At 40.2% G+C, this 21,302-nt stretch overlaps 1 protein-coding gene across 1 annotated transcript in view; it reads left to right on the plus strand.

Moving 5' to 3' along the window:
• The window catches only part of ift122 (intraflagellar transport 122 homolog (Chlamydomonas)), a 31,500-nt gene extending 10,230 nt beyond the window's left edge, over window positions 1-21,270 (plus strand). The window contains exons 15-29 of the mRNA XM_085393698.1: window positions 205-345; window positions 726-779; window positions 1,406-1,567; window positions 4,083-4,249; window positions 6,793-6,964; window positions 9,983-10,085; window positions 15,762-15,902; window positions 16,006-16,103; window positions 17,889-17,989; window positions 19,054-19,219; window positions 19,299-19,416; window positions 19,515-19,643; window positions 20,222-20,298; window positions 20,414-20,578; window positions 20,716-21,270. Of these exons, the coding sequence (XP_085249824.1) occupies window positions 205-345; window positions 726-779; window positions 1,406-1,567; window positions 4,083-4,249; window positions 6,793-6,964; window positions 9,983-10,085; window positions 15,762-15,902; window positions 16,006-16,103; window positions 17,889-17,989; window positions 19,054-19,219; window positions 19,299-19,416; window positions 19,515-19,643; window positions 20,222-20,298; window positions 20,414-20,578; window positions 20,716-20,802 (1,881 nt within the window). The 3' untranslated portion in view covers window positions 20,803-21,270. The remainder of the gene's footprint in view (window positions 1-204; window positions 346-725; window positions 780-1,405; window positions 1,568-4,082; window positions 4,250-6,792; window positions 6,965-9,982; window positions 10,086-15,761; window positions 15,903-16,005; window positions 16,104-17,888; window positions 17,990-19,053; window positions 19,220-19,298; window positions 19,417-19,514; window positions 19,644-20,221; window positions 20,299-20,413; window positions 20,579-20,715) is intronic.
• Window positions 21,271-21,302: the final 32 nt, after the last annotated feature.

Raw genomic sequence — 21,302 nt, forward strand, 5'->3', positions numbered from 1 at the left:
TCCTGGTCATTTTTATCATAAATATGGTATTTATTTGTACTACAAAGAAAGAAATGATATATATGGATGCAATTTATATCAGTTACGGAAAAAAAAGTGTTTTGTAAAGATGTTTTGTTTCTGTTTATTGATTGGTTTGTGGCCATTCTTTTCCACAAATTTGTATTTATAATGCTTTTAACTGTGATGGTGTTGGCCTGCCAGTCTGCACCCATGTACCAGTACTTGGAGAGGAAGATGTTTAAGGAGGCCTACCAGATTGCCTGCCTGGGTGTGACAGATAGTGACTGGAGAGATTTGGCCACAGAAGCCCTGGAGGGACTTGACTTTGAGACTGCCAAGAAGGTCAGCTCGCTCTCTCTCTCTCTCTCTCTCTCTCTCTCTCTCACTCACTCACTCACTCACTCACACACACACACACACACACACACACACACACACACACACACACACACACACACACAGATCTTACCATCCTTCACAATTTACTACTTCTAGTAAAATGAGCAATAGAAATATACAGTACCCTACTCTTCATCATGTTAACTGCAACCACTTAACGTCAAAACATGGACATTACCCAAGTTAGCCAAATCAACAGTGAAGCCACATCCTTAATCAGTGTCCGATGAAGAATTTTTAAGAAGCTAGTAATGCAAATAAGAACACTAAGCAACAGATTCTCAGACGCAATTATACTAAATCTTTCCTCTCCACCTTTTCAGGCCTTCATTAGAATCCGAGATCTGCGCTACCTGGAACTAATCAATAGCATTGAGGTAATGCTAAGTCCTCAGAGGCCTAATTTGGTTATAATTTTTTTTTGTTTTCTGTTTTTTTTTTTTCCTGGCTAGTGTATATCCTGACATCATTAAATAGTGAATCATAATTACTGTCATCATACAATAATGTCAGTAATTGTAAGGCTTTTTTCTGAACTAGACCTAAACCTCAAACAAAGGAGGAACCTGTATCCCGAGTGACCTTTTCCAGTTGAGTCCGCGCTGACATGCAAGCGCACAGCTAAGCATATGCACAAATCCTTAACAATGTGCTTGCTGAGCGGAGCAGAATCTGTTATGGCTTGGGTGTTTCTGCTTGTTCTTATTTGAAATGTGGAAATGTTCATCTTTGACAGTCTGTTTTTGTCAGTAAAATTATTATATATGGAAAGAAGTGTTTCTTTCGTTCAATAAAAATGGTGTTTGTTATTTCTGTGGCTGATGGCAGAAGAGGTTTGTGAAGATTCAACACCCTTCAGTCTTGTGTAACTCTATGTGTATGCAAAGCCACATGCATAACTGTGTGTGTGTGTGTGTGTGTGTGTGTGTGTGTGTGTGCATGCTAATATATGTGACTGTTAGTCTTAGCACCCAACTCAGTGTTTGTGTTGACTGATTTGTAGGAGAGGAAGAAGCGGGGTGAGAACGACAATGACCTGTTTCTGGCAGACGTCTACGCCTACCAGGGGAAATTCCACGAGGCAGCCAGGCTCTACAAACGTACTGGCCACGAATCCAGAGCGCTGAGCATGTACACTGACCTGCGCATGTTCGACTACGCCAAGGTGATTAAATCACTGACTAAAACACATGCTCTTACATATAAGATATTGTATCGATACAGACAAAAACACCTGCGAAGCATTGCATGTTTTCGGGATTTAGAGCATATGGTTTTCTTCAGCATGTGCAGTTATGCCAAATTGGGGCCCTGCACTGTGTTCAGACAGCCCCCCCTTTACTGTCTGTCTTTCATCTCCTCATATATCATCAGAATCTCTACATATATCATCTGATCTGCACACGCATGGCCAACGTTTACACACGTATCCCTGTACGACATATAGTTACAGTTGGAAGTGGGGCACAAAAGGAGAGAAATAAAGCCAGCGTCTGTTCCTACACGAACACTTTGATGAGGGGGTCAGTTGGAGCCGAGACAAATTCGTGCTTTATTATGTTTACATGCGGTGCCCCCACTTTTGATCATCACCGTTGCACTCGCATTGCTGGAGCAGATGACACAGCCATGACTCGTTCATGTATATTTGTGCTTGAGTTTGTATCAGATTGTATGTGTGTTTGATGTGGCTGCTGTATATTTATGTGGCTGTGTGGCCATCTGGTCCCTCCGGCTGTTTGTTTTAGGTAGGATGGACACCGGAGGGAAAGGCCTTGTAGCTGCCTGCTGTTTGTGTGACTCGCTTCCTCCTGTCTCACACTTGACCCACATGGTTCTGCCCATCTGAACTGGACTTTTCTTTCTCTCCTTTCAGACTACTGTTAGGAATCTGCTTTTGATAAACTGTTGGACATTACATTACATTGTTGGTTGTTGCCCATCTTAATGACTAATTATCAGAGGTGTGGACTCGAGTCACATGACTTGGACTCGAGTCAGAGAGTCATTAATTTTATGACTTTAGACTTGACTTGAAAAAATGTTCTAAGACTTGTGACTTGACTTGGACTTTTACACCAATGACTTGGGACTTGAATTGGACTTGAACCGGTTTACTTGAAAAGACTTGATATTTTACCCCAAATATAAAATTTAACATGCATATTATATGGAGATTGAAAATGTGACGTCATTCACGGGTAGAACCGCAAAGGATTCTGGGAACTCGTGGCAAGCGGTACTAGCGCACGCAGGCTTTCAATTAAAATCAGTCACACAGCGATAAAAAGAAACACAAAAATGTCAAGAAGCTGTTGTATTATTAACTGCAATAGCCGGTCGCATGACAGCCACGGGAAGCCGACGGGTAAAGAGATCGGTTGTTATCGGATTACGTCGTTGAAGAGAAATTGTTCGAGCCATGTTTCCGAAGTAACAAAGAGGCGACTGGATTGCAGCCATTCAAAGATCAAATATAACGTCCTAGAACACTCCAGCTCACAGGTTAGTCTGCTCCAAGCATTTACACAAAGGTCAGTCTGCTGTTGTAGTTAATGCGTCATTTTTCTTAACATAATTGGTGATATAGGTTACAAGCAAGTCTGGCGCTGAACAGAAATTGTCGCGCTATGCTCCTTTATTTATTGTGCATAAATAGTAAATTATCCTGACACAATATTGCGTTTCGCTTCTGTTATTATGGTACATTGACAAAAACATATACTTTTATTCACAGGATAAAACAGGTTTTTTGTATCACTAATTGTCCAGTACGATTACAGCATACAATATTATTGTCACTGCTACATTTCTGTGATGCTACCAGAAATTATTTCCACTACTAATTAATTACCGTTGAGCTCAAAGGTTATATTAATAAACGGTTAACGAATGTGTATTTATGAAGACGATTTGTGAGACTGGTAAACTTATGATACGTACGATGGTCTTTCGTTCTACACGGTGCATTTCAAGGTCCTGTACCCATCCGTCGGTAAACTGTACCTGGGCTTGTTGCAGTGACCGGAAGTTACTAAACTTCATGAGTGTATGCACTCACTCCAAGAACCGTATAATTATAAATATGCATATAAATATGCTAAGATGAGATAGCTGACTTCATCTAACTAGCAAATGTTTTCCAGGCTACGTTGGTGATACAGTTTTTTTTAATGTGTATGATATTTTTGTCATGCGATTTTAAAGCTGGTCCTACAACCGCATCCAAGAATAACATGCAGCTTATCTCAGAACTGTCGGTGAAAATTATTCTTGGAGCTAAGTTTAATTGAGCTGCATTTTAAAGAGGTGCAATTTCACAATTTGTGTATATTTTCTACGTTCACTATTTTGTATGTGTTGAGAAAAACACAGATTTTAAAATTACATGGTCTAATATTTACATTTAGCATAACTGCAACATTATTTTTTCGTTTGTTTTTTTTAAAGACTCGAAAGGACTTGAAATTCAAAGTTTCAGACTTGTGACTTGACTCGGACTTTTACACCAGTGACTTGAGACTCGACTCTGACTTGCCTGACATTACTTGAGACTTGACTTGAGACTTGAGGATAAAGACTTGAGACTTACTTGAGACTTGCAAAACAATGACTTGGTCCCACCTCTGCTAATTATTGAATGTGATGTAAAGTTTGAAACTTTCTCTCTCTTGCTGCAGGAGTTTGTTGGAGTGACAGACCCAAAGAGCTCTCGGATGCTGATGACCAAGCAGGCAGACTGGGCTAAGAGCAGCAGGGAGCCGCGGGCAGCAGCAGAGATGTACCTGTCAGCAGGAGAACATCTCAAAGCTATAGACATTATAGGCGAACACGGCTGGGCAGACATGTAGGTGTCAGTCTCTCTCTTAAACATTTTGAAATCCCGCTGCTCCTGTTTAACTTTCTTTAAAACGACCACATATGTGTGTGATTTCGAAATATAATATAAACTTATCCTAGATCTAGTTCTTCTGCTTCAAAGCTTTACAGAAAGAAAAATAAGTTAATATGCTTTAAATGTTCATTACATACATTCTCAGAGCTCTCCATCACCTTACTTTCTAGGTTTGGCAAAACTGTTGAGCCACCTACCCCATGTTACTTTTTCTTTTCTTGTAATTTCTTAAAGTAGTCTTCAGGAATAGTTCTCCAAGCTTTTTGAGGGACAATCAAAGCTCTTCTTTGGATGTTGGCATCCTTTTGTTCTATTCTCCGTGTAAGCTGATCCCGCACTGCTTTAGTAATCTTGAGGTCCAGGCTCTGAGGAGGCTAATCCATGGCTGATAGTCTTCCAATATGTGTTTTTCTCTTCAGGTGCTTTTACTGCATTGGCAGTGTGCTTGGAATTATGGTCATGCTGAAAAGTGAAGTTACTGCATATCATATAATTTCCAGATGGAATTGCATGGTGGATCACAATCTGACTGTACTTTTCTGTGCTCGTAATTACATCGGTTTTGACAAGATCCCCAACACCACTGGCTGAAATGCAGCCCCAAACCATGACTGAGACTCCAACATGTTTTGCAGATGGCTGTAAACACACATTGTTGCACCTCTGACGATCCCGCCATACTGACGATGACTTAAACCAAAGATTTCAAATTTGGATTCATCACTCCATAAAACCTGTTGCCACTGACTTTCAGTCCAGTTCTTGTGTAGTTTGGCATATATTGTCTTTTTCTAGATCTTGTCAGGTACATTTCTCAGGTCCAGTTTCAGGTTCTTGCGGAACTTGTTTCTTGTTTCATAAGAACATGCCTTTCAAATACTGTTCATCTACTGTAGTATTTTTTTCAGGCCTGCTGCTTCTTCTTTGTCCACTTGTCCAGTATCCTCAAATTTTTTCAAGGATAGGCACACCGTGCTAAGATATGCCAATTTCTTTGTCTAACAGCTCTTTGGAATCACCCTGACGAACGGTGCTATATTTAGTATTTCTTTCATAGATTGAAATAAATAAATGGGGAAGAAATGTAGTATTTTTGCAACAGGCTGCTAGTAACAAAGTGCCTAAAGGTACAATTTAACATGGGTTCTTTTTCAATTTGTCTGTTATGTGTAGATGTAGATCCCATGAGTTAGATAGCTTTTGTTTTTAATCTAGAATGATTCATGGGTAGATTTTAACTGGCTTAACAGCAACAACAATAAAAAAGCAAAACATTCCTCTGAAAATGGTCAGGCACAAGGTCTGACTAAAAATGAGTGTTAAAGCAGCCATTATCCAAAGAAAACGTCAGAAAACCTGGGGATCTATTACTCAAGACCAAAAAGATTACAATAAAGCCTATTCCTTTTTTATTTTTACTTGAGTGCTCTATCATTAGTGAAATGATGATGGGACAAAATACAATAACAGAGCAGCATTGTCCATTTAGATACAGAGACTCCTAATTTTACTTGTTGAAGTTTAAGTTGCAGTTTGTGTTTTAATTTAATAGCACAAGCAATAATAAACGTCCAGTAAATGTCATGAGTCTCAGTCACAGGCCATTAGAGCCAGATATGTGAAGGGTAAGCCATGAGGGCTAAACATGTTCCCAGAAACAAATACCTTTCCATTAAATGGGACTTACTGTGCTTTTCTTCATCTTCCGTTATATATACTGTTACAATGGCTGATGCTTGCAGTAAACATGGCCAAAGTTAATACTAATAATAATAATAATAATAATAATAGTAATGAAGTCAGCATATGTACAGGTAATCCCTATAAGCCAAAAGCTCAGACTTCAAACTGCTTTAACTGCTTATTTTAGGCAGTTTGACATCATACAGATGTAAGAGCAGTAATGAGAACCAGTATCCTTACAAGATTGTCTCAGGGAGACCACTCTGATTGTGAACAATCCACCCACTTGCTGCTTAAAGAAGGAAGAAATTTGTCTTAAACCATTCATTTCAGACAACTGATGAGCTGTGAGGCGGCACAAATGGCTATTATTAGATAGATAAGGATTATTTTGAACTGCAAAGCTGCTCTAGTAGAGACTAAGGATAAAAATATGGAGCTGGAAAGGAACATAAGAGTTCTCCTTTAAGGTTCTATCATACATCCATTACATCCAATATTGTTAATGTGTGTTGTGTGTCTGTGTTGTTGAAAACCAGGCAAATTGATATCTGGTGAGCATGTCAGAACTCCCTGCTGACTCCATCTGACCCACTCTCTGCATGCTGTAAGTGTCCTGTGGTGCTACCAGTGGGTCAGCGCAACTGACACTGCTGTTGAACATAGTCCGAGCTCTTTAGCCTGACTCAGATTCAGCTCGTGACCCTGACTGATTCACATTCTTTCTGGGGTCACGAGCATAGTTTGATACAGCAGGGTTCATCTTCTCCCGCCCTCTTTCTGTGTGCTCATTCCTGTCTTCTCTCACCCAGGCTGATCGACATCGCCCGTAAATTGGACAAGGCTGAACGTGAACCGCTAGCAAAATGTGCACTCCACTTTAAGAGGCTGAAACACCATGGCTATGCCTCAGAGACTTACTCTAAGATGGGGGACTTGAAGGCTCTGGTGCACCTGCATGTAGAAACTCTGCACTGGGAAGAGGTCTGACACACTTACGCACACCTGTTCAGCTTATTATAACTTATATATATATAAAAAGTCCTGAGACAATCACATAAATATAATGTGAAGCATATAGGGCTGCACTTAACAAACTGCTGTGGCACTTGCACTATAAGCCACAAAGTACACTGCTCCATATTTGGGGTTTGTTCAATTTTGCAGGGATCCTCAGAAAAGTCCACTTTATTTGTCAGAGTAACCACAACTGAAAGCAAACAATAAGATAATATGTCTGCCTGATTTCTTTCTACACTGACAAACTGGAGCCACTAGGGTTGCCAACCGTCCCTTAAAATACGGAATCGTCCCGTATTTCGAAACAAAAGTACACGTCCCGTATTGAGCTAATAAGGGACGCACTTTGTCCCGTAATACAGTGAGAATCAAAAGTAGTCTATAAATGTTTATGGAATTAACACTTTGTTTGAAAACATAATTCCCAGCCCCTCTCCTGCTTTGTGACCAATGAGCTGACAGCACACTTATGACAATTCAGATTACCGCTCATCTCATTGGTCGAGGAAAGGTCGCTTGCGGAGAAAATACCGGAAGACAACAGATGACCACAACAAGAAGCATGGCCAACAGGGAAACAAACGCTGACTCTGCGGTGCAAGTCTCGGATGACAGTACACCTAAAGCTGGGCAGACACTGTGCGATTTTTTTTTCAGTCACGTTATTCAGCTCCTGCTCAAACTGCACGATTGACTCGCAGGGGTTAGAAGTTCGTATGCCACGATGTACTCTCACACTATACCGCCCGATGCTCTGATGCGACCTGAGTGCTCACATTGTGCCTCCATAAAATGAAGGTTATAACAGAAAATCTGTCGCTCGCTCTCTCTGTCTTTCACTCACACAGACACACCACTACCATCAACTTTGCTAAATTGCTAATGAAAAACATTGATCAGGCAGCTGTGATTGAGCAGCAGTGTAAATCCAACTATTTTCACGGTTGTTGTGGTCGTGATAATTTTGTGATGCCACATCGAAAAGGCTCGGATGAGCTTTCCAAAGTTGTGCCTCCATCGCTTGTGTCCAGATCACACGCTGCACAGCCGTGCTGCAACGTCTTTTTCACCAACGTTTACGTTTGCGCGTGAGCAGTGTGAGCGCCTGTGGTGACACCCTCACGAGCGATTGATGATCGGGAGCTGGTCGTGAGGTGTTAATCACTTCTCGTTACCCCACGTATACTACACGACGCACGATGAAGGCCAAAATCGGTCCGATCACTCAAAAATCGGCTCAAAATGGGCCAAAAATCGCACAGTGTGAGCCCAGCATTAGAGCAGCAATGTTTGTTCCCCTCAGAGAAAGGGAAGAATGGGAAAAGGAAAACACCTGGCTGGAAAAAGTTAATATGGGCATGTGCAATGAATATCAGCGCTATGTGGCCAGAAGTGTGATAATATAATTTATTTTGTGTAATAAACAACTGCAAGGATAGATGATTACAACAAATTGATGACTAATACATAAAAGTAATACATAGATGAATAATGATGATGAGTTATGATGCGTAATCATGGGAACAAGCGGGTTTACAAACAGGAGCAGCTGATTAGCATTAGAAAATCTGAAATAATACCTCAACTGAAGCCAATTGTACTAAATGCACTAAATGTGCACTGTTACAAGAATATTTTTCTTTCTATTGTTTTCTATTATTTTAAGTTAAGCAGGACAGAGTGCTTTTAAAGAAAGATTTACTTATATTCTCAAAAGTTAAGCATGACAGGCTTCTGTTTAAGAAAGAGACCTGTTTTATCGTGTTAATGTTGTCATTTTGAGCTAAAAATAAATGGCTAAATGATCATTTGTTTCACATGTGTTCATATCACAAAGAATACACATCTACTTAAATCAAATTCAAGTCAAATGGTTAAAAAAATAATTTCACACACAAAAAAAGAGCTAGAAAATTCACCACACTGGGAAGGGTGAAGACAACTGGGTCGCCCGGCCCTGGCCACGAGGTGTCCCTTATTTATTTTTCAGGGAGTTGGCAACCCTAGGAGCCACACACACTCCAGAGCTAATCATCCAGCTTTGGATTTCTCTGAATCCATGCCCACATGATGATTAGCTAGTGAGAAGCTCAAAACACTACTGCAGTGAAAGAGTATCAGCTTTAAATTCTGTTCTGCTTCCAATCAAATTCCTCCATCAAGGCGGATCATGGCAAGAAGAAAATATTGCATTTCTTTAATCCATCTGCAGTCTATAATCGAGTTAAAGGCGTTACAGAGATGCACATTGGCGATTTGCATGTTGAAACACTAGAGCCAAAAACAGAACATGAAATTATGATCACATGATTCTTGCTGTTATGTCTGTTGAAGGCTTCTTGGAATATTTAATCCTCAGAGAGGGAGAGACAGAGAAGAAAGAGCAGAGGAGGGAGGCAGAGGTTGAGAGAACTACTTGGCTTTATGTGCTTCAAGGGGGCGGGGTGGTGGACACCAAGACGAGCCAGACGGCACCACAGACTGAGTTACACCATAGGCCATATGGATGCTATTCACTGCTCCCATTCCTCTTTAAAACAAAGTATTTCTTTAAATGAATGGGCTCAAAGGGCTGAAACACACATTTGTTCTCCTTTACTGTATGGTATGACTGCTGTGTGATTCTTGGCTCAGATTTTGCCACAGGACGTTGAGCTAATTAGTCAGCGTGATAGGCGATATGTGTCCACGAAGCACTACAGCAGCTCTTTACAGTTTATACTGTCATTCGAACAGCACGAGACCTGCAGTTGGAGTTCTAATTGAGTGTGAAATCAATTTAGCTCATGCAATTTTCATTGTTCTTGGCTAATAAATAATGGTGAAGAAGTATTTGAACTTAAGGTAACATGTTTGGAAAATGTGCGGTAAGTGAAGTAGAGCCATAAATAGCCAGGGAGTACAGTGTTATTCTCTATATGTGGGACTAAAAACACAAGTCAGGCAGTCACAAGCATATGCTTCTTCTGTCTTCTGTCTCAGGCCTTCTCACTGGTGGAGAAACACCCGCAGTTCAAAAACGACGTCTTTGTGCCGTACGCCCAGTGGCTGGCTGAAAATGACCGTTTCGAGGAGGCTCAAAAGGGTGAGCTTTTACATCACCAGCAGGATTTCACTTTTGCTTTTAGTAAGCCAGTGGGAGAGGACTTATGTCACAGTTTCTTCTGCAATGCATCTGCTAGTGTTTACATATGGAAGTAATAAAGCAAGGCCTGCTCCAAAAACTGAAATATCTCACTACTTCCTTGAGATTCTCTATATCCACTGTAAAACATGATCCTCTTTGCTCAAGCATAGCAGGACAGAGCTGGGCTGCCTGTTAACTGAATGACATGCTTCCATGCCTCTAATCACCAGTACTACAAGCAGCTCTGATGATGATTACCAACTGTAACCATAGTTATAATCAGCTCATAGATTTATAATTATGATCTCAGCAGGCATATTTCCTCTTCTACATAATCTTCTTCTGCCTGTCTCCACATGGAGTGCATGACTGAGCAGGTCTGGATGTACTGAAACTTGCCTGTGGTCATGCGTTTTGCTGATTGTGTGTATTTTAGTTTAGTATTGTGTTACTAATGATTGTAATGTGTCAAATTCTGGCCTGCCTCCTGTCCACTGCACTGGGACTTCTCAATAAATAACATTTTAAGAAATGATTAACTCTGCTTAACTCAGGTGACTTTGTTTGTTATATATTCTGGAGGTTTTAGCTGGAGCTCACTTGGTACCAAAATCAGGTTCTGATTAGTACTCCCAGGGGTTCAACAAGATTTTCAAGTACATCGTACCTAAAGCATTTCCTATTTCTTAAATTTGAAGTTGTCTTTTATTGCCAGACACGCTTCTCAGTATGTCCCCAAAAGATAATGTTGTTATCTTTATTTTGCTAACAGCACAATGTAAGCTGTAGTTGTCTGCATGGGAGCTCTGGCTAAAAGATTCTGACAATTGCTGCTGTGCTCTGCAACCTTGTCAGCTTGGTTTTTGTGTTTCTGTAAGGGGGAGGGGGAGGAGTGTGCGCCCATTACTAACAGTAACCATCAGTGTCTGAATGTGGTTTTTATTCAGTTAGACTGATGAATGTTTGCCATAATACAGCCTGACCCCTGCTGTGGTTGCAGGGGCAGGGTCATTACTGAGGTCGACTCCCTAAAGCTGTTTCTAATTACCCTCTGATTGGAACATGAAGGATAGTGGTGATGTTTATTATGGCTTTAAAGTCAAAATGTTTTGGCGTTTCATATTAAGAAGCTGCCGTCCTGCTTGGAAAGGACTGGTACTAGTTGTTGCCTGTTTTTTTTGTTTTTGAAATGGGATGGCACTTCTTGTTAAATACTCTAGGTAATATGTGAGTTTACAAATGTGTATGTCCTATAATGTACTTTCACTTCTTTTTTCTTGGCTGTAATAATGTTATATAATTCTATAGAATGTAGTTTCATCAGATTAGTAGGAAAATTACAGACATTTTTATACATTTTCAGAGGTGTGAAAGTAATTGTTTGAACACTTTTCGGAGTCCATGACTGCCTATAAAATTTAAAAAAAAATGTATGTGTATATATATTAGGGGTGCAACAATACTTGTATCGATATTGAGCCGTTCGATACAGTGCTTTCGGTTTGGTACGCATATGTATGAACAATACAAAATTTTTAATTTATTTTATCAACTTTTCTTCTGACGATGCTGTCTGTGTTGAGCGCTCAGTGGATCTGCGCTCGACAGTGCAACTATTTGGGTTTTCGTGTGACATATCACCCTGAAGGTAAGCGCCATGGACAAAAGTAAAACAGTATGTCGGATGTGCCACGCAATGCTCAATTACATTGGTGGGAACTAGTGCGTTAGCGCAGTTTGCTCGTTAACGTGTTCGCATGGGGCGATCCGGGGTAGCTCGTTAACGGAGATTTGGCGCAGGGGCGGAGCGTGGGGGTGGCTTACTGGGCTTATGCCCGGGTTGTTTTGTCAGAAGCCCGGAGTCTTTTGGAGTGTAATTTTTTTCATAGTTAGATGCCTGGCTGACAACTGTATAAAAAAAAAAAAAAAGTACACACAATATTCGAAGCACATAGTGCACACTGTGGGAATTTACGACTGTGCGTGAATCCCCCCTGATATTGGTATGATCCGAGCTCAGGCACTGAGCGAGGGGGCGGGGCAGCTGCTGCCTGTGAGTGCGCTGTTGGAGAAACGGAGCCAGCCATACTAAGGAGAGCTTAAGTTTGACCAGGTACCAAAGCAAATCATTCGTACCGTACAAATAATGTAAATATGATGGTGAATCACGAAAGATTGATATCAAACTGATCACTTGACCAATATTACGTTACTTGCTCTTCGAGTGAATCAACAAATGGCGAAATGAAAAGCCGAACAACAACAATGCTGTTTTTTAGAGAGTCTTAGCTTAAGTGTGTTTATTTCATATTTTCAGTTCTTACCCTCCCTGACTAAATCGGTTTCAGTTATGTACTGAAATATAAGAATGCACATTAGAGGGTTCTTTCAAAGAAAAAACTCAGGTAAATGTTGTTTTATATATTATGCTTTGTATGTTGTTCAGTATATTTCTATGCAAAACAAGAGGGATTTCAGTACACAGCACGATATTCATATTTGTAACCAGATATTTACATACACTTTAGGGAGAAAACATAAAACATTTTTACTGTACAACATCAATTTAGAGTAAACTTTTGTTTTAGATAAATATTGAAACATATTTTGAATTAGTTAAATGTCAGAATAAAGAGAGACAGAACTGTCTATTTTTTATCACTTTCATGAAATGTAGGAGCACATGTACACTAAGTTTATTGTTAATTAATAAGAAAACTGCAGATGATTCCATTCTGAGCTGAAGAAGCTTCTGATAGGTTAGTAGAGTCCATGTGAGTAAATTGGTGGCACAGCTGTGGATGCATATAAGGCAAAACACAGAGCCTGTTTCTGTGACATGGGAACATCAAGAGATGTCAACCAAAACACCAGGAACAGAACTGTGGAGCTCCATAAGTGTGGCTCAAGTTTGAATACAATTTGGTGCCATTTGCAATTAAGAAATACAGATAGTTTCTCTCTTTACTCTTAAAGTTAACAAATATGTTTTTATATTTATCTAAAAAATAAACATTTAGTCTGATTTGATGTTACAATTAAAAACGTGTTTTTATCTGAAGAGTAAATATCTGGTTTCAACTGTATATTTGATGATGTTGGTGTTTGGCTTGATTGACTATCATCTAGTTCTGATTGTGGTTCTGTCTTGGTTAAGTCCTCAGTAGTCCTGATTTTGAACTGTTGTAGTCCTGTTTTAATTCTGGATCAGTTCTGGGTCTGGTTGAATTGGGGTTTAGTCCTCGTGTCTTGATACAGCCCCGACTTTGTTCTGCCTTGCTGCTTAATTAAAAAACTAGTTTAAGGTCCTGCACATGTGATATATATTTTTCCCTATATGAAGTCATTCTTTTTTTGAACAAAACTCAAAACAGAGCCAATTAATCTTTCAGTCATTTCTACCCCCCCCCCCCCCCCCCCCCCCAAAAAAAAAAAATAAAAAAATCCCACATGCATACCACCCTTTTGGGCTAAGCCCCGGGTGTTTCAAATGTCTGGCTCCGCCTCTGTTGTGGCGTTAACGTCATTTCAACGAGATTAACGCTGACAGCACTAGTGGGAACACAACGAATATGACTGCACATTTACGCCGACATCATTCTAGTGCAAAGACAAGTGGAAGCAGACAAAAACAACAAGCACGCATGCTACAAACTTTACCTGAGTCATTTAGACAGCCGTTGGCACGTGATTCTCCTTATGGGGACCTGATATGTTTAATATGCTGCTGAGAATATAGCCCAGAAGAAGCCTATAGTATAGCTTTTATTTTGGAAAGAGCCATTTCTCTGTAATAAACTCTCTTTTCCAAAGATGAGTGATTTCTCGATCAGATAGATTTATTTTTTTTATTACTTTGTTTCAGCAACATTAAATTTAAAAACTGTACTTTTGAGTTAAAATATATATTTATAATTTTAATAAATGACAAATTAAAAAGGCATGAACGTTTTTTTTTTTGTATTGAAAAAATATCGAACCGTGACACCAAAGTATTGAACTGAACCGTGAATTTTGTGTATCGTTGCACCCCTAAAAAATATATATATATATATATATATATATATATATATATATATATATATATATATATTTTTTTTTTTATATTTTATTTTTTTTATTTTTTGCAGCAATGTGGTTAGCACTGTTGCCTCACAGCAAGAAGGTCCTGAGTTTAATTTCACCATCAGGCCGGGTTCTTTCTGTGTGGAGTTTGCATGTTCTCCCCATGTTTGGGTAGCAGATGGGATAGGCTCTAGCCCCCCCTGCGACCCTGAAAAGGATAAGTGGAAGAGAATGGATGGATGGAAATATATAAATGCCCTAAAGTTAATTCTGTTCATGTAGATGTAGCATTTTCAGTGGGAGAAACATTTCCTCACTCATCCAAAAAATATATCAATGGTTTTCAATCCTAAACAGGTAATGAAAGATTTTTATTAAAGCTGAAAGTTTGTGCTCCAGTCACATCTTGATAGACGTTAGCAAGTGCTGTGTTTCCTCCCTTGAGATGCTCTGATAGGCTTTTACTACAGACACTCGTGCTCGTTCCTCCAGTTTTGTCTTCAGTAAAAGAAAAACATTCTCTCTTGCGAGATCAGGTGACTGTTGGGCCATTCCCGTTCTCACATGCCATTTGGAAACTCTTGGGTTGCTTTTGCAGTATGATTTGGATCATTATCCATTTGCACTCTGAAGTGCTGTCAGATTAGTTTTTCAACATTTGGCTGAATCTGAGCAGAGTTTATAGTCCTGTACACTTAAGCAGTCACATCATCAATAAACACTAGTGACCCAGTTCCACTGACAGCCATACATGCCCATGCCATAACACTGCTTCTTGTTCCTGAGTGTAACCAGTGGTTTGCAGCTTGTTGTAAACCCTCTGTATTTACAGTCACAAAGGCGTCTCTTGATTGCAGACTTTGAAAATGATACGCCCACCTCCCCGAGAGTGTTCTTGACTTAGTTAGATGTTGTGAAGTTGTTTTTCTTAACCATGTAAATAATTCTGTCAACATGCACTTTCCTTCTGTGGTCTTTCAGGCGTTTTTGGTGTTGATGAACTGGTCAGTGAAGTCATTTGTGCTAAAAATGAACCAGATTATTGATTTGGCCACTCCTAACACTGTTGCTATCGCTCTCTATGACAGGTTTATTTTCTTTTTTACAGCCTAATGATGGCTTCTCTCACTTGCATCGGCATCTTTTTGAAACTCATAAGCTACGAAATGAAAGCGTCACACTTAGACTCAATCCAGATCTTTTATCTGCTTATTTTGTCCTGGAATAACAAGGGAAATGTCTCACTTCGCTGTGAAACTGCAATTCATTTTGACCCTCTGAAAATAGTTGAATATGTATAAAAATGGTTTTAACTCTTAAACAGGTAACACTGTTTTTATTAAAGCTGAAATTTTGCACTTCAGTCACATCTTGATTGTTTGATTTAAATCTACTGCGGTGGTGTCCACAGGCTCAATTACAAAAAGTGTGTCATTGTCTAAATGGACTTAATTGCATGTGTCCCCAAACATAAAATAACAATTATGCTTTAAATTGTTTCTGTAAATTCAGCATTACCTCAAGAGCAGCCAGTCTGTATTTTACCACTTTTCTGCTTTTATTTTTCAGCATTTCACAAGGCTGGACTTCAGAATGAGGCCGTGAAAGTCTTAGAGCAGCTTACCCAGAATGCAGTAGTGGAGAACAGGTTCAACGATGCAGGGTACTATTACTGGATGCTGTCTATGCAGTGTCTAGATATTGCCAAAGGTAAGATGCACAGGTATCTTGAGAGCAACCAGCCATAACTCATTTTTACTGAAATGCTTAATGCATTTTTTTTTTTCTTTTCACCATTGTTTGTCTGAATCAGAAAGTGAAGAACAGAGGGGAGAAATGCTGAAGAAGTTTGAACGTTTTCAGCATCTCGCTGAGCTCTACCACGTGTATCGCTCAATCCAGCGATACACGGTAAGAATACGATACACCTTAAGTCAAGACAACTGTGAATCGGTGTTTAAGTAACAAGGACGACTTTTTTTTTTTTTTTTTAGCTGTCAGATTGTGCGTACTTGGAAACAATACCTACTATGTAGTTAGGTAGTTTAGGTACAAAGTTCCTTCTGCATTTTCTCTCTTTTCTAACAGTCCACTGTGATTTCTGCGTACTTTTGAATCAACTTTTATACTCAAATTCATCCAGACTGCTGTGTATTTGACAAAATTAGGTCTGGCTCTGCAAGATTATGTCAATTCAAGAGAGTCACGGTTTAAAGAGAAATTAAAATATTCATAGAGGGTGTTGGGCAGGGGACAAAAGAGAGAATTAAAGGCATTCAGGTTGCAGTTTATTGAAGGGAAATATCAGCTTGAAGGAACCTCCATTATTAGATTCTTGAAACCTCCCTGACCTCTATTACCATCAGTCCTCTTTTCCGAGCCTGCAGCTCTAACTTACTTTCAAACAAGCAGTTCTGGCTTATGAGCCCTGTATGGGTGACCTGGCCTGTGTCAGCGTTCTCAGTTTGTTGTTTCAGCTTTTTGCTCTGCTATGGTCACACCCCTGCAACAGAGAGGCATCGCTGTGATCCAGGCCAGAGCAGGAAGCCTCTATATCTCATTTTAACTCTCCCAGACAGGCACTATAGATTTGAACTATCAACTATCCGGTTGTTCAGTGATGACGCGACGAATCCTACTTCCGGGTCTAAAGTAGTCTGCATTTAATATGGCTTTTGTGTTGTTAACATGTTTAATGTTATGTATTTTCTTCTATTTGATCTCAAAAAGCTCCTAAAACAGTCAGTGATCACTGTTGACCTCCCTCGGCTTTTATTACCGCTAATCATTTATTTAAGCTCAGTTTTTAAAACCTTAGGATGTAACTACAGCCCAGCCCATGCAGCAGTATATGAATGACTAACCTCGTATTGTGGATGGATTATCTCAGTTGTTCTCCTGGCTGAAGTTTGGTCCTTTTACAGCATCCTGCCATGCGATTACATTTGTTCCTGACCACCGAGAACACTCACGTTAACTTTTATCGAGTGGAAAAAAAGTTAGCTTGTTTATATTATGCTAACATAGCTGTGTCGCTAGCGGTCACGTAGCACATCATTATATACCAGCTAGCCCAACTTCAGTAACCCTACAAACGTCACTGCTGTTTAGTTTTCTGTCTTCATTTATGTTGGAAGTGATAAGAAAGCTGTATGTTTTAATTTGTTTCCAAAACCCCGCAGTCAGGACATGCTGTATTGTATTTAGATAGAAGCTAGCGAGCTAACATCCTGCTAACTTCTAACTCTGTTAAATGTCATAAATTCCGTTTTCATGGATGCCTGGATGTTAAACTCAATTGTTACACCTGGTAGAGCAGAACACTGATCATTTTATTAAAGATGAAAGACTTTAGACAGTTTTTCAACTCTCAGTAATGCCATAGTGATCGTTTGATATATGGACCTGCAGCGGAGTTTAGACCCAGACACTGCTAGTGACGTCAGACTGAACAACCGGATAGGGATAAAGGGCTGTTAGTGATTTTGTTTTTTTTTAAGAAAATGCATCTTTTCCTTCAGGGTACTTTGAGCAGGAATGAGGCACTTTGAGTGGTTAGGCTGCTTTTAGATCAGGTTAAAAGATGACGGGAAAAAAAGTTGGAAATGGAGCTTTTAAAACTTTCATCTGAGATTTCTAACACTTTGTGACCCCTTAAACTTACATGTGTATATTTTTAACTGTCTTTATCTGTAGGATGAGCCCTTCAGTTCTCACATGCCAGACACGCTCTTCAACATCTGCAGATTCCTCCTGAACAACCTCACAAAGGACATACCACCAGGCATCTCTAAAGTGTATCCTAACATTTCAGAAAATGGACTTAACGTAGTGTTAGATCTCAGCAAATATTTAGAAAATGGAGCATTATGGGGGCCTCTTAATGTGGAAAACTCTCTGTGACAGATAGATACCATTCTAAAATCACGACTGGCAGAGGCAGTGATAGAGCGGTGGAAAATAGATAGACGTAGGGAGAAATCAGGAGAGTTGGCGCCACTCCGAAAACCAAAGTGCTGCTGAGAGAAAGAAAAGGGGTGTTGATGGGGAGGAGGAGCCGATGCCAGCAAGAAACACATTTTCTGTTATCTAAACAAGTGCTTTGATTGCTGAACTTTGTGCAAAAGTATGCATACCAAAACACACTGAACAATACGTTTTAATTTGAACAAATACACACATACACGGTCGCGTACACCCACAGCCACATGGGCAAATCTATGTAGGCACACATCGGACTCTGGAATGAGGAAGGAAAGCGCAGCCTTGGAAGAGGAAATCAGGCCGAACAGCTGCAATCCTCTGTGGCCAAGCTGAAATGTTCCAAAAACTTTGAACTTGGATTTATAGTCTCAGCAAATTGCATTCAACTTGGTTCAACACTTAAAACACTGCACGCACACACACAAAATTGCACTTAAACAGCTCCACAATAGGACGTGCACTGATCAAGAGTCACAAAACTGGGTGTGTAGGAGGAGAATCGAGAGCGGCTGGGTAGAGGGGCAAGAACAGAAACGATGTTGAGTTTTAGGTGATGGAGAAGTGCCTTTGTAGTGCTGTTGCAGCTGCAACTCATTGACCTCTGGTTGCCACTCTCAGAGCTCCTCTAGTAACAATATGTTTCTGTATAAATACAAATAAGCAACTCGTCCTCAATTAAAACACAAAAAAACCCTACAAACAAACTAATTTATTACTTTCTGGGCATGCAGTCAGTGTTGCTGGCTTAGCGCAGCTGATGTTCTGCTAATGTAACACAAGTATAAATACGCCCACAATATTTGGAATAAGATATCTACAAAGCAGTAATTCTGTGCCAAATCTTCCCCAGGTTTATTTTTCCTTGACCTGATTATAGAAACACTTTATATGCGCTGGCCAAGCAGAGCCGACAGCTTGGTGCATATAAGCTTGCAAGGTACGCATACGAGAAGCTGCAGGAGCTGCACATTCCCTCACGCTTCCAAGAGTCTATAGAGCTGGGCTGCCTCACCATTCGTTCCAAACCTTTCCACGACAAAGAGGTGTGTGTATGTGATGTTTTTGAAATTTTAGAGCTGTGACCTTTATCATATTTGTTAAACACACCTGTGTTTGCTGCAGGATCTGATTGAGGGCATGATGTGCTACCGCTGCTCCACCAACAACCCCCTGTTGAACAACCAGGGGAGTGTGTGCATTAACTGCAGGCAGCCTTTCATCTACTGCGCCTCGTCATATGGTCACTGACACTCATACACACCGTGCGCAGTATATGCCACCAAGGAATCTGCTTGTTTTATTAGAGTTTTTTTAAATGTCGCATGTGATTTTGTACAGATGTGCTGCCGCTGGTCCAGTTCTACCTGGAGGAAGACATCTCTGATGAGGATGCTCTGTCTCTTATTGATCTAGAAGTTCCTCACACAGATCAGAGGGCTGCACGATGGCAGGATATAGATAATGGTGGTATCCTTTGATCATCAGTTATATGTTGATATATAGACAAACAAGGGTTATTAATGTGTTATAAAAGAACTACTGAGCCTTTACTGTGCCGCAAGTCTGTGTTCATGCTGTAACACAGTGCACATCTCCTCAAAATGAAGCACGTGGCTCTCCTCTGCCTTGTGACAGTTCTAAGAAGCTGTTTAGTCTGCGCTGGCCTTGATTCTGTACTTGTGGGTAAGCTGTCAGAACTAAGTCATCTTAGCTCTCGAGCTAATAGGGTTACTGAGGCTCTCCTGTCTCATCTTAATGACACTAACCCTCTGAGAGCCGTAGCCACAGCCCTAGTGCAGGGATTAACCTGCATTAGCCAGCAGACCCTCAAGGGCACTGAGGTATGCTGTGTTCTTCCAGAGCCGTGAAGTGACTGACAGCCACAGCTAATTTTGAACACTTTGCCTCTTAGAAAAGTCTCTCGGGGATAATTTTGTAAGGGGTTTTCCTGCTCTGCAAACATAATTACTGAAGACACATGCGACACAAAATGTGTGAAATGTGTGCATCGCCTTGGTTATATGTTCTCAAATAAACACAATAAGATCTCCAATCTTTGAGGATGGATGAGGGTTTGGACGATGAAGAGGAAGATCCATTTACAGCCAAAATGAGCTTTGAGGTAATAAGAAAAAGGACAAAATAGATGAGGTGATTAATATTCTGCCAAATGGGCAAGCCAGCTGGACAGGGTGAAAGGACGGAGTTTATAATGGTTCATTTTTGTGTATAAACAGCAGGGGGGCTCAAACTTTGTCCCAGTCAAGGTGAGTCGTCCTGTGCTGCGCGCCATGAGCAGGAGGGACGTGCTGATCAAACGCTGGCCCAGGCCGCTCAAATGGGAATACTTCCGCTCCCTGCTGCCTGAAGTCAGCATTACCATGTGTCCTACCTGCTTCAAGGTACGGCGTTTATAATGCATTCAGCTAGCAGAACCTAGTGTTAACCACCTGGTGTCCTCTTTGACGAACAAAGTTTTTGAATTATTTCTTTATTTTCCTGTCAAGTTGCTCACACTCTCGTGCTGTGTTTATTGCAGATGTTTCACAGTGAAGATTATGAGCTTCTGGTGCTTCAGCATAACTGCTGCCCATACTGTCGGAGGCCCATCGACGAACCAAACTGACGGTGAACTGAAAGTGGAGCACCTAATTTATACATTTTTGTCTTCTGATTACATTTTCTTTAAAACTGTGCGGTACGTTTGGCGGGTGTACATTATAGGAGCAGCTCTTTGTTATCCAAGGTTGAACGGCTGAAGTAATACCTAGAGTGTTTGTGTGTCGGTCATTACAGAGTGTAAGAAAAGTGCACCATCAGCCAATAAAGCCTGGATTATTAGGATCAGATTACCCCGGGCCAGTCAGTGATTACATCATTCACTCTGTAAATGTACAGTGTAAACATATAAATAGAAAACTTTTTTTTTTTGGATATAATACAAAACGTGTTTGTTGTGTAGAGAATTTTCCTACTCACAACAATGAGATAATATTCTACCATCAAGTCTACAGCTTTATGCACTACAGCTGCACTGTATGTTTGATAACAATACAAGATCATCTGTTATTAAGTCACAAGAATTTGATTTTTATATGCTTGCAAATATCCTTTGAATAAATTGTA

The sequence above is a fragment of the Rhamphochromis longiceps genome, linkage group LG20, assembly GCF_057381845.1.
Source record: "Rhamphochromis longiceps isolate RC_006_pf linkage group LG20, R_longiceps_female_GT1.1, whole genome shotgun sequence".
In the NCBI taxonomy this organism is placed as follows: domain Eukaryota; kingdom Metazoa; phylum Chordata; class Actinopteri; order Cichliformes; family Cichlidae; genus Rhamphochromis; species Rhamphochromis longiceps.